Here is a 22,919-nt window from a genome sequence, read left to right as displayed (position 1 = left end):
CAGCAAAGTTATCCTAAATTCCTCGCCTCCTTCCAGAGTAGCCGCCACATATTCCTTTATCGCCTGTTCGTCCGTTAGGGCATCAATATCACGTATGTGCACAACTGTTTGTCTCTCTCTGCTCTTGTTCTGAGATTAATTTGTAAGTCTTCTATTCTAGCCTGCAATACCGATTTAAAATTTTCAACTGCCTTCCCATCCTTAATGAATATTTTCGAATGTATCTTTTTCTGAAATGAATCTAATTTCTCTAATGAATCTTTTCGAATTTATGTTTAACTTATATGATTTTTTTTCTTAATTTGACCAGAAGTATGTGCTTTTATGTGTGTTTCCTCATTGGATTACTCGTACGGCAATAGTTATTTTATTTTCTGTACCGATAATTAACCGTCTTTAATATTTTGTATATGACTATCCCTGTAAATTTAATGATTTTATAAATAAAATTCTTTATATAAATTTTTAGTATTAAATTAAAAGTACAGAATGTATACCCTAATTCCATTTAAATGTTACCTACATTATACAGTAGGTTTCCTTTTTTTATCAGTATATTTTTTAATTTGATTGTAAAATAGTATCCGTACAATTAGAATAGTAAAAGCAGAGTAACTTTTATAACCCTACGGCGGTTCGGGAACGTCTAAAAATTGTTTGAATGACGGCAAAGCGGTGTGCTTTGGCTAAAAAGCGCTTCAAGAAACGCCCTACTTTCGTGGTGGCCTGTTTATGTTGCCTTTTGCCGCTGCAGACGTGCTGGCTGCTGCTGCAACTTTGTGTGAGTGTGTGTGTATGTATGTATCATTGAATACCTGATCAGCTCTCCCTACCATTGATTTAGCCAACGGCTTCCTAAAAATCTGTGGAGGGAAACCGGTGATTTAGTGTGGGAAAATGAACACCATGTTATGTTAGTAAACTTGAAATATTTATACGATTTGTAAATAATATCTTTTATTACTAAATTAATGTTTTATACGTTATTTAAAGTTTAGTTGATGAATACATTAGAATCCGTGTGTGAATAAAATTGTCTTTAATGCGTATCAAGTGTAAATCACTGCGCAAGAAAGTATTTATGCAAAATGTAAATGGTACGGAGAAAGTTTTACAACGATTGAACTGTATATCACATACAAATTCAATCATTTCTAATGTTGATATTCTTTGCTGTCCTAAATTGTTTGTAATTTTTTAAAGAAAAATTTAAGTTATTCTAGAATATTTTATTTAAAGTAATTGAATATTTTGTTTTGTAAGAGGTTTTTTCTTAGTCTATATCAGCATATGTCTTCTTACTATATTAATAAATTATAATAATAATAACCTAAAAAATAAGTGTTATTTATATTTTTTTAATTAACCTAATTTTTTCTTCCAGTTATTCAAATTTCGAAAATAAACTTTTTCTTCTCTTACTCAAGTATCAGAACACCTACAAAAATATTTAAATTATGAACCGTACGAATTTCAGGATTACAAAAATAAACAATTATTTAAAATAATCTACAGATTGGTATTGCATGTTTCAAATAAATTTGCAATTTCAATGAATTTTTACCGGCTACCAGAAATTTTAGTAGTAAGTTATCTTATTGGGAATTCAGTTTTAAAAGTGTTTACTGAACCAGAAAAATAAAATAAATGAGGTAAACATTTATCGTTTAACTCAATTTAATAGTGCCTATATATTATTAAATATAAGTTAGAATAACTAATAATCTTAGTGGATTCTTTTTGAACAGCATTATTTTGAAAACTATATTTCCACTTTATAAAAACTAAGAACTATATTTGTACATTTTTTTATTTTATAACTTTCCATGTAAAAATTGCGTTATCAAACTACTCTTTTCATTCCATCATGGATTACTTTAGAATCCATGACTATAAAACAAAGTTTAATTATAATTATCCGAATGTTAAAGGAAACGAGTACGCTGATTTCATGAATGAGTAAGAATCTCATGAGATTTCGTCTCAGCTATGATGTGAAAATTGCTCAGAGGATATGTCACTTTTACGAAAAACATCAATTTTTTTTCATTTTCTTTTTAATATTTTTCTTCTTTTTTAGGTGAAAACTATATGAGCAGTTTTGTTATTATAGTTTTTTTTTTTTTACTAAAAGAAATAAGTGTAAGTAACGAATGCTTGAAACTTTAAGCCTATTCATCGTCTGTTTTTTCTTGTTAGGTAAACATTTTTATCCGCCTTCTTATTTGTTAAAAGTTTGAATTGAGCGCTGGGTAAAATATTTATTGTAAATATATTGTGATTTTTACAGTCAAATAATTACACAGAGAGAGCCAAAAATCACAACTTGATTTAGAAAAAGGGCTATTATAAAAAGCGAGAAGGAAAAGTACAATTTTTTTTCTTTTAGAAAAGAATTATTAACTTGGATTAATTAATAACAACAATTGGATTAATTAATAACAATTTAAAACCAGTAACTGAATATTGTGTAATTTTTTCAACAAGCATGAAACTTTTTGGTATGTTCATTATCTCTTCCACACATAGCTTGATTCGCCGCCACGTACTTTTGCTCGTCCTCCAGATTGTTTGAAATGTTATCGTCCTTTCAAAGGAGGGGGGGAAGAGGAAAACTGTACCAGCTACCACCATCTGCCCGTACAAACGGTAGTGTCGGGCTCTCACCGACTAAAACCTAAAACCTGTCCTCTTATACAACATGATGCCAACCAGACCGGCATTAAAGCGAGCTGCTGTTAACAACAGCATCATATGAGCCTTACGGAGACTCTATCCAAGCGTCTTGATACCCCGGCTAGGAGTCCTGCAGAATCATTATCAGCAGCTACCTCTGCAATCAGACTACTGGCAATCCTTGCAGGTTGTGTTATTCTATGCTTCCGGCCAATTTCAACTTGTTGAAATAACTGGCCGGAACTCATTCTTGTTCCTGGCACGTAGGCAGTCGCCTACGTGCCAGAAACAAGTGGTGAGGACGGTCATATGAAAGGTAGTCGCCCTTCATATGACCGTCCTCACCCTCTAACCCATATTTCCCGCACCACTCTTAATCTCCTTCAGTAAATCGGCGTAAGTCCTACCCTCATTCCTGACCATTACCGTATTAGACGGTTTGCCTGGAATCCTAACTCCTTGTCCTTTGGTCCTTTGCCCGTCCTGCTCCAAAGACAGTTAGATGAACATGTTCTTCCTTTTTCTATATACTTCAGGAGTCGCTTCAAACAAACACCGGGTTTACACTCAGCTGGTCCAAATATAACATCTTTGCCACCACTAACTAGAATGCATATCTGGGTCAAACATTTATTAATGCCTTCTACTTCTTAATACCCAACTCTTCACCTAAGAATTGTTTGGCTGAGTATTTTTCAGGCAATAGTCGACCTTTCTTAAGCTTCTTCTCAGGGGAAAGACATTTAAAATAGGGCGCATTCATATGCATCTTCATCGATAATGCACAGTCATCTACTGCCATATCGCACAATATGGCAACATTTACCTTCTCGTTGAAACACGATTCCTCCCTTACACGAATGTATTTGTAAAAGTCCTTCGGCCATCTCTTCAACGCCAATTCAAAGACATCATCCTCTTTTTCCGCTTCCTCTTCGAGCTGTGGAGGATAACTTCATTTCCGACCTTCTTGTCCATCTGACAGGCAACATCAATTAGTGGATTTCTCAACCGTAGCATTCCTATAATCCCCCAGTTTCTACAACAATGCAGACAGTTCAGCTTGTACCAGCTTAATTTCACGCTTTGGTGTTCTTATCTACATAATGACATAAGCATCTATACATATCCTCAGATTTGGAGACTAGTGTCTCAACTCACCATTATTCAAATCTTCTTCCTCCGTAGCAAATCTTCTTTGCTCTCCGTATGCGGAGCCCCTTCTACAGGAGTAGCACCTTCTACTGCAGCTGGTACTGTAGAGGTAGCAGCTGCAGGGCTGCACCTTCTATTGCTGCTGCTAGAGATGTTCCCTTTAGGAGCCTCTCAGAACCCCCCAACCGAGCGAGTTCTTCAACAGATCCACCTTTCTTGAAAGGAACCTTCTCCTTCGTAGACTTCAGGAGACTTTTCTTTGGTTTAAACAAAGACGGCTTTTCGGCCATCTGTTACGCCTTTTTTTCCGTTCTTCTTCCTTTAGTTCAGTTCGATTCAGTAGAGCCAAAAGTACTTACTGAACCACTCTACAAGCACAAAATTATTAAACACCAGTTATAATAATTATATCTATTTTTTTGTTTTTTCCAGCCAGTTTTCCAGCAACTGCCGAGTCTCTTTCTCTCACTCTCTCTCTCTTTCTGTGCGTGCGTGCTTGCGCGTGTGTATGTTTAGGCAAATGAAATTATTGCTACCGAGTTGCCAGGCCTGATGTAGCTGCAGATTTAGTGTAAATGTACCGATAAACATGTGTCTGGAAAAGACTCAGGTTGATCACTCCTAAGACGTGTGGTTAATTTAAAACCCGACCACTAAAGACATTGGTATCCACAGTCTAATGTTTAAATCCATACTAAAGCAAATGCCTTTACAAGACTTGAACCTTAGAACTAACGATTAATAATAATTATATCTATTATTATTTTTTTTTTTTTTTTTGTGGTTTTTAGGGGCATCGACTACTTTGGTCATTAGCCCCATCACACTTCAAAAAATAAAAAATAAAAAAAAGGTTCAATGATTCACAATCTCATGAATCAAAAATGTTCAAAATTTTACATTTTCCTTAACTTCTAATCCAACAAATTACTTCCTAGGCTTTCCTTTCGGCCATCCTTTCTTGCACCGTTTTTCCATCCTGCGAACGGCCTCAACTTCTGACGAAAGAGTGCCTGAGGCCTCAGACATTGCATCGTCTTCTCTTTCTGATGCCAATGACGTTCGCCGGCTTACATCAGGTGATGAAAGCCTCATTGGTGCTGTTAACATCGTTGCAATTGAATCTAAACTAGCAAGCGATGCACTTTCCGCGGCCGATGAGCTGAATTCTATCTCTACTGCAGTGCTGGGTCCAGCTGAAGTATTATTAAATTAAATTAAAGATAAAATATTTACTCAATATTTTATATTTAGACTAACTTATCTTATGATAAATAATTTTAAACAAATAATTGTTTATCTTCCCTTTATTTGGTTTACCAAAAGTAGATCTATAACAACCTCCACAAGTCTATAGAACAATACAATATTAATATTAATACTACTAATAGTAAATAAAATATCACGTTAAAACATCTCTAAAATAAGTTAAATAACTATCACACACTTCTTTAGTTCGCTCTGTAACACAAACCCACAATTTTTGTTCAGTTTCCCAAACGCATAACGACATTGCACACAATGTGACGTACATAAAATAACCGTACTGCAGCACAATAAGATCAGAACAGCTAAACGCAAATCCGGACTCATCGACGACTCCGACTACTCTACACAACATAACATTTTTTTTTTTTTTTTTTACCACTTGAGAGCAACCGGTAACCGCCTAGAAGACGTTACTTAGGTCGGTCCCAAGTGACATAGCTGAAGACTAGCCCCCCTTTTGTGCAGCTTGAAGCTGACCTCCCGACGGGGTCCCTCTTGGATCATTAAGACAACACGACATTCCCTCCCGGTTGCCCATGGTGACTCTCCCCAAGAAGGCTACCTTTCCCTTCCCTGGGTCCGGGTATGCACCCCACGCATACCTCCCTGAATCGCGCGCCCACCTCACAAACCTCGAGGGTCCTCAATGCGTCATCAGAACGTCCTGATCCAGCCATCTGCTGGACACACAACATAACCTAATCAAGTCATAAATCACAAATACGAAAAAGCTTGACTGGATTAAAATGGAAACGAGATTAACAACTGTAACATAAGGTATTTGGAGGATTGTGAGGTTTTCACTTGATTATGTAATATTTTACTAAAGCATGAATATTGACCACGTGAATTTTAATGACATAGTCATCGTAAACAGAGTAATCAACATTTTACCATTCTTATATATCAGTGAACTCCTAGAGATCAGCTCAGTCCAACCATATAGTGGGTCCTATTTTGTTTATTTAATAAAATTACCCTATCATTATCATATTTTAAGTGAAAATATGAATAAGATCACATATATTTTGACTTATTTGATACAGCACTGAGAGATTCAAAGAGTCTAAAAAATTGAATATTAGAACTCAATGCTTATCACGTTAACAGCCTATTTTGAGCACTAGGTTCCGCACTTAAAAAAATGGTACTGCACTTAAAGAGCGGTTCCTACATTTTAACAGCTTCTAGTGTTATCCGGCTATTGTTATTATAATTAACAATTATAAATTGATTTCTTGATTGACTTTCTTGAAACTTTGGAAACAAATTCGAGATGTGGAAATTATTGTTTTCTGCGATTTATTTTTCGTCTTTTAGATTTATATTAAACTTGAAATGATTGTTACATATATTTACAGATCTTATTAACTATGTATATATAATAATTAATTTCTTTTACCACACTTATTTGTAAATTTGACGTAATTGTAATTTGTCGTAATTTATTCGTCAATAAAATTATTATTTTTCTGTTTTGTTTGTTTTAGGATTTTTAGATACGATAACAACTACAGCTGACAGTAAAGATTGTCCTGGGGTATGCGTACATACGATAGCTTCGATAATCTGTTATGAAGTATTAGAAAACGTAGCATGTCCATCGTCGTCTTTAAAATGTTGCATTGAAACTCCTACTAATACCACGTCCGCTTTGAATACCCCTTCATCGGAAACAACTCGGCCTCCTCCAGATCCACCACAGCCTTTGCCTCAACCTCCACCACCACTGCCTCCTAATGCAACAATCAAACCATCGGTAAGTAAAACATTTAATCTCTTGATTATTAAATTATCTCCTCCTTCATTTATTTAAAATCTGTACATTATTTACTGTAGATTGACACGGGGAAATTGGAATGCACCACACTTAATAATAAAACCTCTGTTTAATCCACTGTTTGAAAGACCAAATCAATCAAAAGTCTTCGTGTGGCTTTATAGTTAAGTAAAATGTCGGTAAATCTAATTATTTTCAACTTATAACTGCGACGCATTTTTAAAAAGGTTCTAATTACACAAATAGAAGTTTATAATTGAATTCACTTCTTATTTTTAGTTACTATAACATTTCTAATTTTTCGTAAAAATCGTTTTACTGTGTGACCGTTTCAGTTTCCATGACGATAGTATAGCTGTTATATAGAGAGTGTTGTGGAGGAATTCTGCCAAACTTCGTAGGCATACTTATCTCATTAAAATAATGAAAAGCTTCATATAAACATGGATCGAAAACGCTTCGTTAACGAATTACGGCTAGTTAAAGGTTTCGCCCCGATTTCTGATTCTCCGCTGAAATGAAGCCCTATTAAAATTTTGGGAAGGTAAATTACAGGAGAATTTAGTGGTTTCTTACCTGAAAAAGTTTTAAATTAATTATACAGAAAATGTAATTATACAGAAGTGTATAATTATTATTTTCCAAAATATTTTCATATGTATATTTTCCAAATGTATTTATATTTTACATCCAAAAACACATTGTACTTAATAATAAAATGTAACAATGAAAATTGAGTCTTTATTTATTTTTTCGAACTTCGAATTATTTTTAAACGCAAATCTATATCAGTGAACTGGTATATTTTATTATAAAAAGTTCCAGTGGATAAATATTGTTACATCTACTAAATTTTCTCGTATAATAAAAATTTCGTGTTTTTGCAACAATAAATATTTGTAAAAAAATTATTTGTTTTCAATTGCTAATTTTTACGTTTGTTGTAATTATTGTGTTAAAAATTAAAAATAAATTATATGTAAATTAAATTATATTATTTATATGTAATAAATTAAAAATTTGAGGAAATCTAAGAGGAAAATTTTGTACTGCAATAAAAATAACTAATTTTAACGTTTGAAACTTATGTAAAAGCAAAAACCAACAAAAATTGACTCCCTTAATTTGAACTTTATTGAAGGTTTTGTTTGAAAAAGTACTATCGAATACAATATTCCTGGCGGTAAAACAATAAACCCAATGGTATTGTGATGGAGCACCTTTTTCCCTGGAATATTTGGGAATAAATGAAGTTTTATTATATTATTAATCAGTTGGTTTACCAATACTCATAATTTGAAAAATACATTGTTTTTCAACCAGCTACGAACCTAAAAATTAGTTATTTGAATTAATTGTGGTATGAATTGTCACAATTCCGTTGGTAATAAATTGTAATTATATGTACAATAAAAATAGAATAATAAAACACTTTTCCTTCATTTAACGCAGGAGCACTTTCGATGATACCCTCGTCATTAGCTGTACATACAGTGTTTATCGTCTAATTTACATAAGAAACATTCGTAAAAAAGTTGGGTGGAATCTTTACTCAAGAAATTGATATGACCAGGAATACATAACATGATTTCATATTTATTTGGTTTTTCAGTCTCAAATGACTAGTCTATCCGTTAACTCAGACACACAAATTTTAAAACAATCTTTGAGCTCATTTCTAATTGCATACTACTTCATCCTTGAATAATACAACCGTTTTGATTAATTCAACATATTCCGATAAGGTCTTTCTCCAAGAATACTATCATCATTTCTATATAAAAGGGATGGTACATGAGTTTGTTTGTTTGATATATGTGCTCACATTTTTATTTTAGCTGCTATTGGCGCAGAGCGGACCACATGATGCGCCGGGTAACTGCGTACAGTGCATAAACGATTCATTCGTTCGAATGATTTATACTTCTTGATACGACCGATTTATCTAAAATTATATTTGTGTTTTGGGGATAAAAAATGAAAATATTGGCGTTAGAGCTGTATTAAAAAAATCACAACTCAAGAAACAATCAAAAATGTTCAGGATTTTGAAGCTTTTCGTTGTAAAAGTTTGTTTTGTTGTTAGTACGCTAAATTAATGAAGTTATTTAGTTGCAATTGGCAAAAACATTTAACAGAATCATGTGTAATGAAACATAAACATATAACATTTTCGCGGCGGGCCCTAGGCCCGCCTTTTTTCTAGTTTTATATTAAAACTTTGATGTTTTTCGTACACTATCAATTTTTTCCAAAGCGTTAAATATCTGTAATTAATAACTGGACTTCAATTACAAATCTGAAGAAATATTGTATTTTTAGTATTCCGGATCTAGCCGGATTTAGCAAATTTGGCGATTAAAGATAATTTTATTTCATGTATATAGTCAAGAATAAAGTGAGCTATAGACAATCATTTGTGGACATCACTGCCTATTACCATGTAAGATATTGAGCTAATGACTTCAACCTGGACGTTAATATCCTGGATGAATAGCGCCGATAATTCGATGAAAATTCTACCTGAATTAATAAACTTACTACTGATTAATTCATTTATTCGTAAAAGTTAATAAATTTAAGTCGGATAATTTAGGTAACAACTCTTATTTATTTTTTTTACATCTTTAATTTGCTATTGCTGGTATTTTAACAAGGATAATGTAATGAGTTGAACGAATAACTTTGTACGATATGAAATTTTTTTTCATCACGATTCAAAAAGTCCGGATTCAAACCTCAGTTCTTTTCAATTTAATTTGAATCTTCCAATCAAATTCCAAACTTCCGCTTGTTTTCAAGTTTTCTTTCCATCTTACTATTTTCAGAAGTAGTTATTCTCGGTTCTTTTTCCTTATCCAGCGTGAAAAAGTGAAAGTTTACCAGCACTTAAGCACTGAAGCGGCGGGCCGCTTAAAATTCTATCCTTTCTCTACTATTAGAGTTAAAAAAGGTACCTTTCATTATATGTATTATTTGCCTTTCTCTAAGCAATTCTGCTAATGTATTTAAATATCTGTTTAATCCGATAAAATTTACTAATATGGCAGATTTAAGTGCTTTAAATTTAGAATTTAATAATGTATATTTTACAGTTAGTAAATGTTTTTTTTAGAACTTTTTTTTATTCTTTTGGGTGTTGCTTTTTTGAATAACAAGTACTGACAATAGTAACTATAAAAAACTGTGCATCTTACTAAAACATCTGTCAAACCATTTTAGTTAATGTTTTATCCGTTACTTCTACAGGTTCAAATCATTAATAATACCTGAAAACATTTGATGTAGCTTTTTTATTAGAGATCCATTAACTTGTTTTTTAGATAATCAAGGAGTAGGGAAATACTGATAGGGAGCTAGCTGTATTTCAAAAGGGTTGGACATATTGAAAATTTTACTCGAGGTATTGTTTTATATTGTATAAAACATCATCACAAATAAATTGGAATTATTTTTAATTTTCATAAAAGCCACTTTTCCCCAATCCCAGCTTAAAAATGATACTTTCATAATTTTTCATTTTTATTTTACTTTCGACTTTTTCTTAATTCTAAATTAGGTATTGTCAATATGTAAACAGTTTCAACCCTCAACCAAAGTTTACCTAGTAAAACCCTTACTCTAAAAAATGTAAATTTTATTTTATTTATTTATTTTAATTGAGGAGTTAACCGTGTAAAAATAGTTTTTAACCTTTATCACTGAATTAATAATAGAGGCCAGAATTTTATGTGATGTATTTTTAATTAATTTCTGTTTGAATAACTTAGATTATTGTCAATGAAAGTGTTTTTAGAAAAAACAATAATTATTAAAAATGGTTGAAACTTTTAGCCCTGAATAACTCTGTGGGTTTTAGGAAACCACTAATATTTTAAAAAATTTTCAGTTTTCCTTTTCACATTCGCTTTAATAAATTGAAAAAAAAAATTATGAACCTTTCGCAAAAGTGAAAACCAAAATTATGTAAACATAATCTTGATGTCTCAAAAAAAAAGTGTTCGGAAAGATTTCAAATAAACATAATATTATAGAAGAAAAATATTTAAAAAAATAACCTCAGCCTTTCACCCGGAGTCCCGGGTTTGAATCCCGATTAGGCATGGCATTTCTCATACGCTACAAATTTCCATTCTCATAGGGCAAAATGAAGGCGATGCTCGTCATCTCAAAAAAAATCAATTATAACTGTTAAAATACTCAAAATTTATTTGAAATTATCATGAAAATATTTACGAAAACTATTTTAATAAGTTTAACACGAAAGAAATTGAAATGCTAATTTAAATTTTTCTTTGAATTTACTTACTGTAAAGGTAGGAAATAAAAATAAAACTCCGATCCTGTGAAAATAGTAAAAAACTTGAAAGCAAATAAAAACTCTTAAATGCAAGAAAATACATAAGACAAGAAACCTGCTGTTGTCTTGACAAAAGTAAGAATGATAAGAATTAAGTAGACAGTAATTTACTGCCCATCTCCGTGCCATAGTAGTAGCGTTTCTGCCTTTCATTCCGAGGTTCTGCATTCGATTTCCGGTCGGGCATGTCATTTTTCACACGCTACAAAAAATTAATTTCATTATCATCCTTTGATACGGGTTACAGGATGCCTGCCAGAATAAAACGGAATATAGAGGAGTTAATTGTTGTTAGGCTTTCTCTTTTTCAAGTCAGTTATAGATATTCAATTAACCTATCCCTTATTCCGACAGAACAGATTGTAGATGTGTCAAAAAAAAATTACATATTAAATAACTCATGTAATATTGAGCGTGTTCTGCCTGGAACGCGGTAATAAGTATTATTATTGTTTGTTTTATCTTTAGTATTTCATTTAATTTGTTTGAAATTTTGCATGAATGTAATTTGTACATCAGAATGATTTCAGGCTACATATTATTACTCTGTAACATTCCAGTATTAACTAAATCACCATAAATAAAAACATAGTTTTAAGCCAATTACAAGAATATGTAATTTTTATTTAAAATATCTTTCACTAATGTTATCTACAAGAAACCAATTTTGGGAGAGAGTAGATACAAAATAAAAAATTAATCGTTTAAATTTGTATATCTGAATACAAAGCATAATACACCAAAAAAAACATCGATTAAATCATTTTTTTTTTTTTTGAAGCATACAATTAAAAACAGATTTTATAATTACCATTAATGAAATCCATTTACTCATTTCCGGTCTAGAAAATCCCGCTAACAGAAATCATTATGGTTTCTACTTCTTCTTCACGAAAAAGGTTTATGATGAAAAAATCTAATGTAATACGGGTTTTTTGTATAGTCAGGTTATTTTGATAATTTGTTTTTTGTGTTGCAGTCCGTACTTCTTGAATAATAACAGTTTTATAACTTGATTTATTGTAGAATACGATACCGTTACATGCCAATCGAATACCGTTTAATCTTACTGAGTTCTTATGTAATGTGTTATGAAAGTGGATAATTTACGTATGGTGTTATGGAGGCATGATATTTAAATTATTGCTTTGGATAATACACTATTTTCTACAATATTGTTTAAAGAGAAAAAAATAGCTGTGGTTTTTTTATCTGAATGGAATATTTTATTTTTAAAAAAATTACAGAATGTACAAATTTTTATAGTGCGTACTGTATTATTTTGAATAATATATATTTGTATATAGTAGGTCACTGACCGTTCAATGGCAAGGTCAATACTTGAAGGTCGTAATAGACTACCTTGACCTCCCGCTATTCTCTCCCTCCCCAACACCTTTCATAATTATTAACACACGCATACACATGGCTAGGATTATCTTTGCATATTGCAACATACTGTACCGACAAGTAAACCGCTATAACAACTTCCTACTGTCAAAAAGAAGAAAGAATAAATATTGCCGCCTCATTAATATAAGTAGTATTTAACAAGCAAACCGATGTTTATTAACTCACTCTCTCCCTCTCTCTCTTTCTCTACTTATTATTGTTATTTTATATGTGTATATATATATATATATATATATTTTTTTTTTTTTAATTTATTTATTAGCTTATATATTCCAATTTTATGAATTTATTTATATTTAGATAGTTTTCACTTTGCTATAAATGAAATTTACAAATAGGTTTAATAAAGGTTATTTACTGTGTGGCCTGTTTTCTTTGAGCGGCCGCTTGTTCTCGAGTTGGATATATCAGAGACTGTTGCCTCTCAGCGTACAGTCTTGCCTCCCAAAACCACCAGACAGCAGAAAAAGAGAAATAAAGATAATCAAGTTATAAATAAACAACCCAATATTACTATTTAATTTAAGCCTGACTCTAATAGGTTCTTCGTGCTAAGGATACCAGGAACTGATGAGCCTTTCTTTTTTTCTTTCTGTTTAGCCTCCGGAACCACCGTAAGGTATTACTTCAGATGATGAGTGAGGATGATATGTATGAGTGTAAATGAAGTGTAGTCTTGTACAGTCTCAGGTCGACCATTTCTGAGATGTGTAGTTAATTGAAACCCAATCACCAAAGAACACCAGTATCCACGATCTGTTATTCTAATCCGTATAAAGTAACATAGGATTACTGTACTTATCTATCATTACACTATTTGCTACCTGTGAAGCTTTGATTTCAACATTGCACTCACCTGCCTTACCATTCAGTAATATCACCTCGATAAGTCACAGACATACCATCTTCTACCATCGACTTCAGAACATGATAGAATACTGTTTTTTCATCAGTCAAAGACGTTCTTTCAATGTCAAGAGTAAATAACCACTTTGAATTCCCACTTGAGGGAAGTATGAATCCTCCTCATTCAGTGATTCTGTCCTTATTCAAAAAGGAATGTATGTCATAAATGGATCTGGTCCAAAATTCTCTACAGTAAATGTCAAACTTTACAATGCTATGTTACCCACCTCCACTTACCCACCATACAAGACACAACAGCCTCATTCATCCTGTACTTGATTGCCAAGAGCAACTTAGCGTGGAAACTCAAGTCTGAGCCAAAGGTAGCATAAAGAAGTGACCTTCAACATAATACAGTGAAATATGACTCGCTTAGAAGAGAATCCCAACTAAGATTGAATGAACAGCCTTCAGTCAACTGCTTGCATAGATGAAAATTGTCCTCACTGCCCTGAAAGTTTAAAACTCAGTGTCAGATGTCATATTACACATTTCATATGCCAGTGGCATCCCCTTCATGTTACTGGCTATTTCAAGATTTCTAGATAAATTTCATAGACAATTGAAGGCCAATTTTTACAGCCAGGCTTCAGTTTTAAAACATATTTTTTCTTAATTTTAAGAAATTATATTATAATTTTTAATTTGCTTCAGTTTTCCTGTTTCAAAATTTTATATAGTTATCTCAAAACTAGAAACTTTAAAGTTTGTTTCTTACATTATAGTTTGTTTGTTTCTGTTTCTTGTTTCAGTTTTACAAGTTTTTTTCTTACATTATTGTTTGTTTGTTACATCACATTATTAACCACATTAATTAATAATTAAACATTAGTAAACAATTTGTTAAATGATAAGTTTTTCTAATAACTGCAAGATGTTATCCCCCAAATATCAAGAGCGTTAATAAAATCAACACTCCTAAGGACAGTTAATACAAGGAGAGAATTTATAGCTACTGTTTATTAGTGAGGTTACTTACACACCACTTCCCATTATAGTCCCTCCTACTATAGTTCATCTTTTCCATCACTAAGAGAATTTCTTAATCTCCAAAAGAAATGTACTTTTTTGATCATATCTTGACTTATTCTTACCTCATTGATCAAATCAGATTTCTTCTCTCTTAAAAACTCCTTAACTGAACTGAACAGACGGCAGTATATTTTAAACCAATGCTTATCTAATGCTTTCCTTTTTTTTTTCTTTTTCCTGTTTAGCCTCCGGTAACTACCGTTTAGATAATTCTTCAGAGGATGAATGAGGATGATATGTATGAGTGTAAATGAAGTGTAGTCTTGTACATTCTCAGTTCGACCATTCCTGAGATGTGTGGTTAATTGAAACCCAACCACCAAAGAACACCGATATCCACGATCTAGTATTCAAATCCGTGTAAAAATAACTGGCTTTACTAGGACTTGAACGCTGTAACTCTCGGCTTCCAAATCAGCTGATTTGGGAAGACGCGTTCACCACTAGACCAACCTGGTGGGTTATCTAATGCTTACCTGATAGTATTAAACCTTACCCATGTAGAAGGTGGGGTATCAAATTTCGTAAGATTTTCATTGCTAAAGTGACAATGTGAGAGTGAACATTATCCTGGAGAAAACAAGCAGAAGACTAAGCAACTCTCCTCTTGAAATGAATTGCAGGCCAAACCTTTTAATATAATAGAAAGGCAGTGAACAGTGATTATTCTTTTTTCTTTGAAAAAGTATTCTCTACGAAGCTCTTAAAAAGGCTGAATTTCCCCTTTAACTAACTTTTAGTTATTTATTGTTAAGATGTGGTTTTTATTTTTCTTGATAGAGAAAAGCTTGAATGTTTATGAATTAGAGTAGATGTGCTCATTTAGATTTTGGTATAAAATAGTGTATACGTGTTCTTCGCACAACAGAGCCTAAAAATTTGTCTTAGTCCTTTTCATATTGCCCCAGTGTGACAACAACCACTTTTCCTACCTAGATTCAGGCTCCAAAAGGCAGTCCAACTAGCAGTCATTCTTAAATTTGAAATGATCTCTTACCATTTTCCTATACTCATTTCTTAATATTTATTTCAGGGGTTTTTCAGAAATCGTCATAACTAATTAGACAATTCTCTTTAAAAAGTGCTTCAGTTATTGTCTGTCTTCATTGTCATTCATTCCTGAAACGATTTTTAACTTGTGTAATAATCTGAGATAGAATGAACCTTCATTTGTTATAAAACTGAATAATAATCTCCTATGCATCATTAATGTATACAACCTATTCAAATATGTTGATTATATATACAGAAATGAGAAAAAGAGACTACTGATAACAGATTTTTTTAGGAGTACTATATTCTTGCTTAGCCCCAAAGTTACTCTTATCTCTAAATTATTTAATATGTACTACATGTTGACAATTTTTTTAATATTCTACTCAACATAATGCTTCTGAAGAGCATAAAATATATATCTTTAATTATCTGCTCAAGATATTCTGGTAGGTTTAAGTGGTATTTTAATAGTAAACAATAGACCCTATGCAATTTATAAACTTTGATTTCAATTTGAGCATACACAAATTACAAATACAGTGTATAAAAACCACATTACGATTTCCATTTATTAATTTAAATCAAAATAGAGTTAACTCATAACTCTGTTTTTGTAAGAATAATTAAAAGTTCAATAATAAATTTTTAATGGATTTTGTAAACCCATCCAGGAAACTGGTGAAATAGTCATCTGAACGTAATATCAAACACTGTGATGTTTTCTTTTCCTTCAAATTAAATCACTGGTCATTAAATGGCAGTTATCAGACACATTAATAAGACTGAATAAATTATTAACATAGTTTATAGTAATTTTATGAAAATGGACACAAGAGAGAGTTCAAATGGTTTAGAAGACTTACAACTGGTCATTCTATTCAGAAAAAAAAGTGAGAATGCTCTCCTGGAGATAATAGAAGTTGAAACTTAAAGGTCAGACAACTGAGTCATAACATTGACTTTGTAGGCAAACTGAAGCCAAAGGGGTATAATGACAAAATCTAAAAATAAAGTTCTTTTAAGGTAAAGGTGGAAGGGTTAGATGTATCGAAAAGGGAAAAAATAAATGTTCCTTATTTTTAATTAGCAGAATAAAATATGATCAGAAATAAACTGAAAACAATTATAATAGAATTCAGAGAGAGAGGAGGTCCATTTTTTGGGATACAATCTCAGGAAAGAGGAAGGCCTTTGTATGATTTAAAAAAATATATATATATTTAATTTTAATAACTATAAAACAAAACAATAACGACATTTATGTAGCACACTTACTGCTTTTTTCGTAAATATTCTTTATTCTTTATTTATAAAAATTATTATGTTTTTTGGCTGAGCAGAAAAAATTAGTTGTTAACAAATCTTTTTACTTTAGGTCAGAGTATTTTTAGTCACTGTTATGAAATTCAAACAGTCTCTTCATTAGAGCAATAAAAATACTAGAACTATAAACAGACTTTCAGACTTTATTCAGACTGTGGGAATAGACATTTTTACTTTCAGTAAATGAATTTTTGTTCAATATTTCATTAAACAAAATAGTATTTTTTATAAAATTCACCTCTGATTTCACAGGCAGATGTTGACAATTTATTGTTATGATTAACAATGTATATTATTTCAGTGAATGAGATTAAAAAAAAAAACATGTGCATATAAAGTTAACTGTGTCTACAGTAGAAACTTTAAGCTTGGCATCATTTGGCATCTTCTAATAGTCAGCAATACGACCATTTATTTATTTTTTTGGATCCATTAAAATAAAATCCATTGTGCTTATGTAACTGACCAAAAGCTCTTTCCTAACCAAGCATTGCACAAAAAGGCAAATTGGCTGCTGAGGTCTCCATGGGTAAAGTTAGGTTTCCTATTCATCATAAAATCAAATAATACTCATAGTAAAATTATTTCCTATCTGATTCTGGTTATTGTTAAAAGTGGTAATAAACTTAACTTTTAGTCTTTTAAACATAAAATTATATTCTCAGGTGAGTTTAATGGAAAAGGTATTTTAAATGCCTTTTCTAATTTTCAGAAGAATTAAGTTTACAATTGGTTGGTTTTAGAAATGATTAATTTTTTAATCATTGCTGACTCTGTTATACACTCGTTGAAGTGTATGTAAGTATTTATCTTTTTAAATAATTACCTTTGCTAAAAGACTAAACAGATGATTTTGTGATAATTTGCTTGCAAAGTTTCATTAAAAATTTGTGAGTTGTTTTACTATTTTTAAATATTATATTATTTACTCTGTTATTGTTTGCATAGAATCATTAATATTACAATTTTCTTCCCACTTTTATTCATGAAATTCATAATTAAAGTATGTATCATTAATTTAACTGCATGAATGCTATTGTATACATGGAACAAAAAAACGTAAACAAATCATCGTTGCAAATGGATATATATATATATATACAGTGATAAGAGTGGATCATTTTAGATGAATCAATGCTTACTCAGTAGAAATAAAGCAGTGAAAATAGTACAAATACAATATAAAATTATGATACTAACTGAAACAAAATGCTGAGCATAAATTTCATTTAATGTAACTACGTGATACACCATAATCGATTGCCATTACAGTAAATATAAAAAATGAAAGTAAAGACTACTGGGAAGTAGATAATTATTTTGAGAGTACTCACTACAACTGAATTAAAATATTTTTTAAGACATATTTAATATATATATATGCATTACTTGATTGGACTTAGTTATCATTATTGCAACAGTAAACTAAATAATAACCTTTATACGATTAACTGATTTACAACTCTAAATAATAAAGTTAGATATAGTAAAAAACATTCCATTGGATTCATTTATTAGATATCTACAAACAACTAAGAAAATTTTATAGATACTATTCAGATTTTTTTTAATATCAGAATAATATCTACCAAATATACTGAAAAAAGTTTCAATTATATGTAATATAAAATGTAATGTGTGTGCGCATGCGTGCGTGTATGTATTTATATACATGTATATATTATATATTAAATGTAATATATATATATATATATATATACATTCACTTACATCTTTTTTATATGATGAACAAGCATGGTGCATTGGTTTGTTTGCTGTATGTGCTTCCATTTTTATTTTGAATTGAAGCACAAACTTTAATGAACTGTGAACTGTGTGACCTGCATCTCAGTATGAGCTGGGTTTGAAGTTTGATGATTCGAATCAAATAAATATTATTACAAAAATTGTTTTATTTTTGCTGTATTTACTTTATTTTTTTTAGAAAATTTCCTTTTTTGTGTTGAAAAGAATAAATAAATAAATTTATTGCAGTTCTTTATATTATTTAATTTTTGTTTATAAATATTTATCTAAAATTATATTTTTGTTTTGGGGATAAAAAGGAAAACATTGTGATTAGAGCTGTGTTAAAAAATCACAACTCAAGAAACAGCTCAAAATGTTCAGGATTTTGAAGCTTTTTGTTGTTGTTAGTACGCTAAATTCATGAACATTATTTAATTTACAAACAGCTAAAATGTTTAACAAAATCATGTGTAATGAAACATAAACCATGAAACATTTTCACAGCAAGCCATAGGCCCACCTTTTTTCTAGTATTACAAAATACAAATTAAAATTAAAAAAAACAAACATACTGTAAAATAAGCTGTAATAAATATATACATGTTACAGAATCAAATTTTACTCTAAGTTTATTGGTCTGTAAATTATCTTTATTCTATTTGTTATAATGCAGGGTAAAAATTTTAATTAACATCTTTTAAGATTTATTAATAATGTTTTGAGCTAATTTAAAACATTCTATGGTATTTTGTCAGCTTTTTTCTATAATTTTTTTTCTAAAAGACATTAGCTACAAAGGTGACTGGCCAAAAAATTCCAACAAAATGTTATTAATCAAAAAAAGGATTTTATAACCAGCATTATTTAATTTTGGTATTCTACAAGAACCAGTATATTTATTTTTTTCAGAAACAATAGGCGAGTGCTCAATTACAGTTTTAATAATGTATGAATTTTGCAGCATATAAAAGATGTCAAACCTGACCAGGATTCACACATGAAACTTATTGTATAAAAGGTAGACATGCTACTACTTCACCATTGAGGTTGGTGTGGTATCATAATAGCAAACAATTTTATTTTCAGAACACATTCATAAATGGCAAAGAGTCATCAGATGATAAGAATGTAGTTTACTGTCTTACTGAGTGGGTTACTATTTTGTTGGTATGTTATTGTTGTTATTTGTATGGTACTATAAAGACCTTGTTTTTTTTCAGACCAACTTTTTATCAATATTTTCTAATGTGGTTTTGTTTTAGCCATTAAAAAACATAATATTTATTGATGTCAATAGTACTTTTAAATTGAATTGTTTTCATAAATTAAGTTTTTAATTGAGTCTCGTATTTTTTTTCTGTTAGAAAAAAATGTCTATATTAGAGATAAACTCAAATATTTTAAATTAGCAAAAACTGTAATCTTTTTGCATTTCTTTCAAAATCAAAATTTTCATTCTTAAGTTTTGTTATATTTATTTTTGTTTTAATGAGTTCATTTTAATAAGTACTTTTGGATTTTATTTTTGTGTGTTTTAACATAGAAGTAGTTGGACTCAGATCTAATTTAATTAAAATAATCTATTGCAATATTATATTAAACAAAATAAACACTAGTGGTAATATAAGAATGGTCAAAATGATTCAATTAGCAAAGAACTAATGACTGGTTTTATTACTCTATTTATTTATTTATTTTTATTTTTTTGTAATAGCTGAAAAATTAATTAATAGGAAACATTTAAATATTCTTAATAAAACACTTCAAATCAAATTTTGTTGTAAAATTATGGAAGTGGTGTATGACTGGTTTAGAAGTTATCTTATTGGTAGAAAGCAATGTGTTGAAATAAATGGTGCACAAACAGAATAAAGAGAATAAAATATTGAATGCTAGAAGATTCTGTACTATGAGCAACAAAAATAAGGAAAACCAATGAAAACTCGAATTTGAATAATTATGCTACTAAACATTCTAGTATTGTTAAGATATGCTTTTAGTTTTTAAGTTAAATAATAAATAAATAATGAAACTTACTGCAGTCTTCTACTGCTTATTTTAATTTTTTATGAACTTTATAGATAATAATAATAATATAATTTTGTTTTAGCCTCCAGATCCATTTTTGAAACCAGATCAAACAACGACTTCATTTCCCAACAAAGGTGATGTGGGTATGTAGATATGCATTTATTTGTTGTTATTATTTAATAAAAGAGATTAATAGTTTAATTACAATATATATAGTATAAAATGATTTACATTATTATGCTGAAGAAAATCAGTTTATAGATCGCCAAAACTAAAAATTTTATATAATCTTTAATGAATGCTGAACAAGTAGTAATCACACCCCTTCACAATCTAATGGTTCCACAACCAATATGTTTCAATGTTTGAAACCTTGAAAAATAATGTTAGCAGAAATAAAAAATGATATGTTCTAAGCTGAACTTGGTAAAAATTGGTATATATAAAGATATAACTTGGTTATACCCTTGCACAGGTTACATTTTATTTTCTTTTGAAAATAAACCTTGATCAGTTAGCTGGTTTGTTTTTCCTTTGTAGAATGTAACTGATTGAGTCAGCTTTAAGTCTAAATTTCAGTCCTTAACCATACCGATTTCTGTGATATGTTTTTGTTCTTCACAGTTTTGTAGTAGCAAACCTTCAAGAAGTCATTCACCCACACTCTCTGGTGACCACATTGAAGTTATGACTCCTGACATCTGATTGTTACATACCAGCAAGCTTAACATAATTTTGGTAGTTTACCAGAATTCCAAATTATTTGCTCTCATTTAACCACATAAAAAGAAACTGCCCTCATAAACCAGTTTCATTTAAATCTGAAAATAATACAATTTTTATTTAATTTTTTTACAATATAAATTTAAAACATGCAGTGTAGTATGTGTTTGATGTTAAACAAATGTGTCAATGTTTGATGTAACTTAACTTTTTTTTGCATAATTATCTATGTCTACATTTCATTGGAATGCAGCAACATCAAGTTCATTGGTTCAAAGTTTTACTCATCATTCAACTTTCTTCAGCTTATTTGCATCAGGAGTTATACCTATCACAAAACTAGATTTAAAATAGAAACCTTTGATTTTACTGTTAATACAGAAATTCAGAACTGTTAGCAGTTTTTATTATTGAAAACATTTTTTTAAAAAGGTTCACGTTCTTTCTATGTATATATATATATATATATATAATAAAATATATATATATATATATATATATATTCGGAGTAGACAGGAAGAGGCAAACATTAATAGGACAAACGTTGACTAATACGCAGTCCAAAATAAAATTTACGGGAGAAATATCAGAGCCCTTTGAAGTTAAAACGAGATTGTGGCAGGGAGATGGGCTGTCGCCAATATTGTTTAATCTAATCCTCGAGAAAATAATAAGGGAATGGCGGAAGAAGAAAGAGGAAAACGAATTAAAAGAAATACGAGTAGGAGCTGGTAAAAACCAAATAAAGTGGATTGTTTGGCCTTTGCAGATGATATAGCAGTAATTACAAAAAATGTTGAAGAGGCTAGAGAATCGATAAAGTTACTGGAGGAAATAGCCATAAGGACAGGACTACAGATATCTTACGAGAAGACGGAATACATGGAATACCGACATCACAAGGAGAAAGAAATAAAAACAAAAGAAGGGAATATCAGGAGAGTCGATCGTTTCAAATATCTTGGAGAAATTATTCAAGCTAATGGACTCGATGAGGCAGCTAACACGGAAAGGACCAGGAAATTAGAAAGAGCATAAGGGATAACAAAGAACATCTACAACAAAAAGAGTATATCATACGAATAAAAAATAAGACACTACACTACCGTGCTCAAACCAGAGGCACTCTACGCATCAGAATGTTTGATACTCAGGAAAAAGAATGAACTAAAGGAAATGGAAATACATGAGAGAAGAATCTTGAGGAAAATATTGGGACCAAGAAAACTAGAAGACAATCTTGCAGACTAAGAAGTAATGAAGAACTTTATAAAGAGAACAACGAACCGCTGACATTGACGATGAGAAAACGAAGGGTGAAGTTCTACGGTCATATACTCAGGATGTCGGATGATAGGTTAACGAAGCGCGTCTTTAGTTTTTTAACAAATATGAAAGCGACTACGGATTGGGTCGCCAAAGTTAAGAAGGATCTCAGCGAACTACAACTGAACAAAGGCGATGAGTGTAACAGAACTGAGTTTAGAGATAAAATTAATAAACACA

The 22,919-nt window shown here is 30.7% G+C and overlaps 1 protein-coding gene across 2 annotated transcripts in view; it reads left to right on the top strand.

Moving 5' to 3' along the window:
- The window catches only part of mas (trypsin-like serine protease domain-containing protein masquerade), a 148,610-nt gene that overhangs the window by 102,230 nt on the left and 23,461 nt on the right, over window positions 1-22,919 (top strand). For both annotated transcript variants that reach the window (XM_075366400.1, XM_075366401.1), the window contains exons 4-5: window positions 6,591-6,859; window positions 20,770-20,833. In XM_075366400.1, the coding sequence (XP_075222515.1) occupies window positions 6,591-6,859; window positions 20,770-20,833 (333 nt within the window). The remainder of the gene's footprint in view (window positions 1-6,590; window positions 6,860-20,769; window positions 20,834-22,919) is intronic.

This window comes from Lycorma delicatula, chromosome 5 (genome assembly GCF_047948215.1).
Source record: "Lycorma delicatula isolate Av1 chromosome 5, ASM4794821v1, whole genome shotgun sequence".
In the NCBI taxonomy this organism is placed as follows: domain Eukaryota; kingdom Metazoa; phylum Arthropoda; class Insecta; order Hemiptera; family Fulgoridae; genus Lycorma; species Lycorma delicatula.
This window is presented reverse-complemented; position numbering and strand designations above follow the sequence as displayed.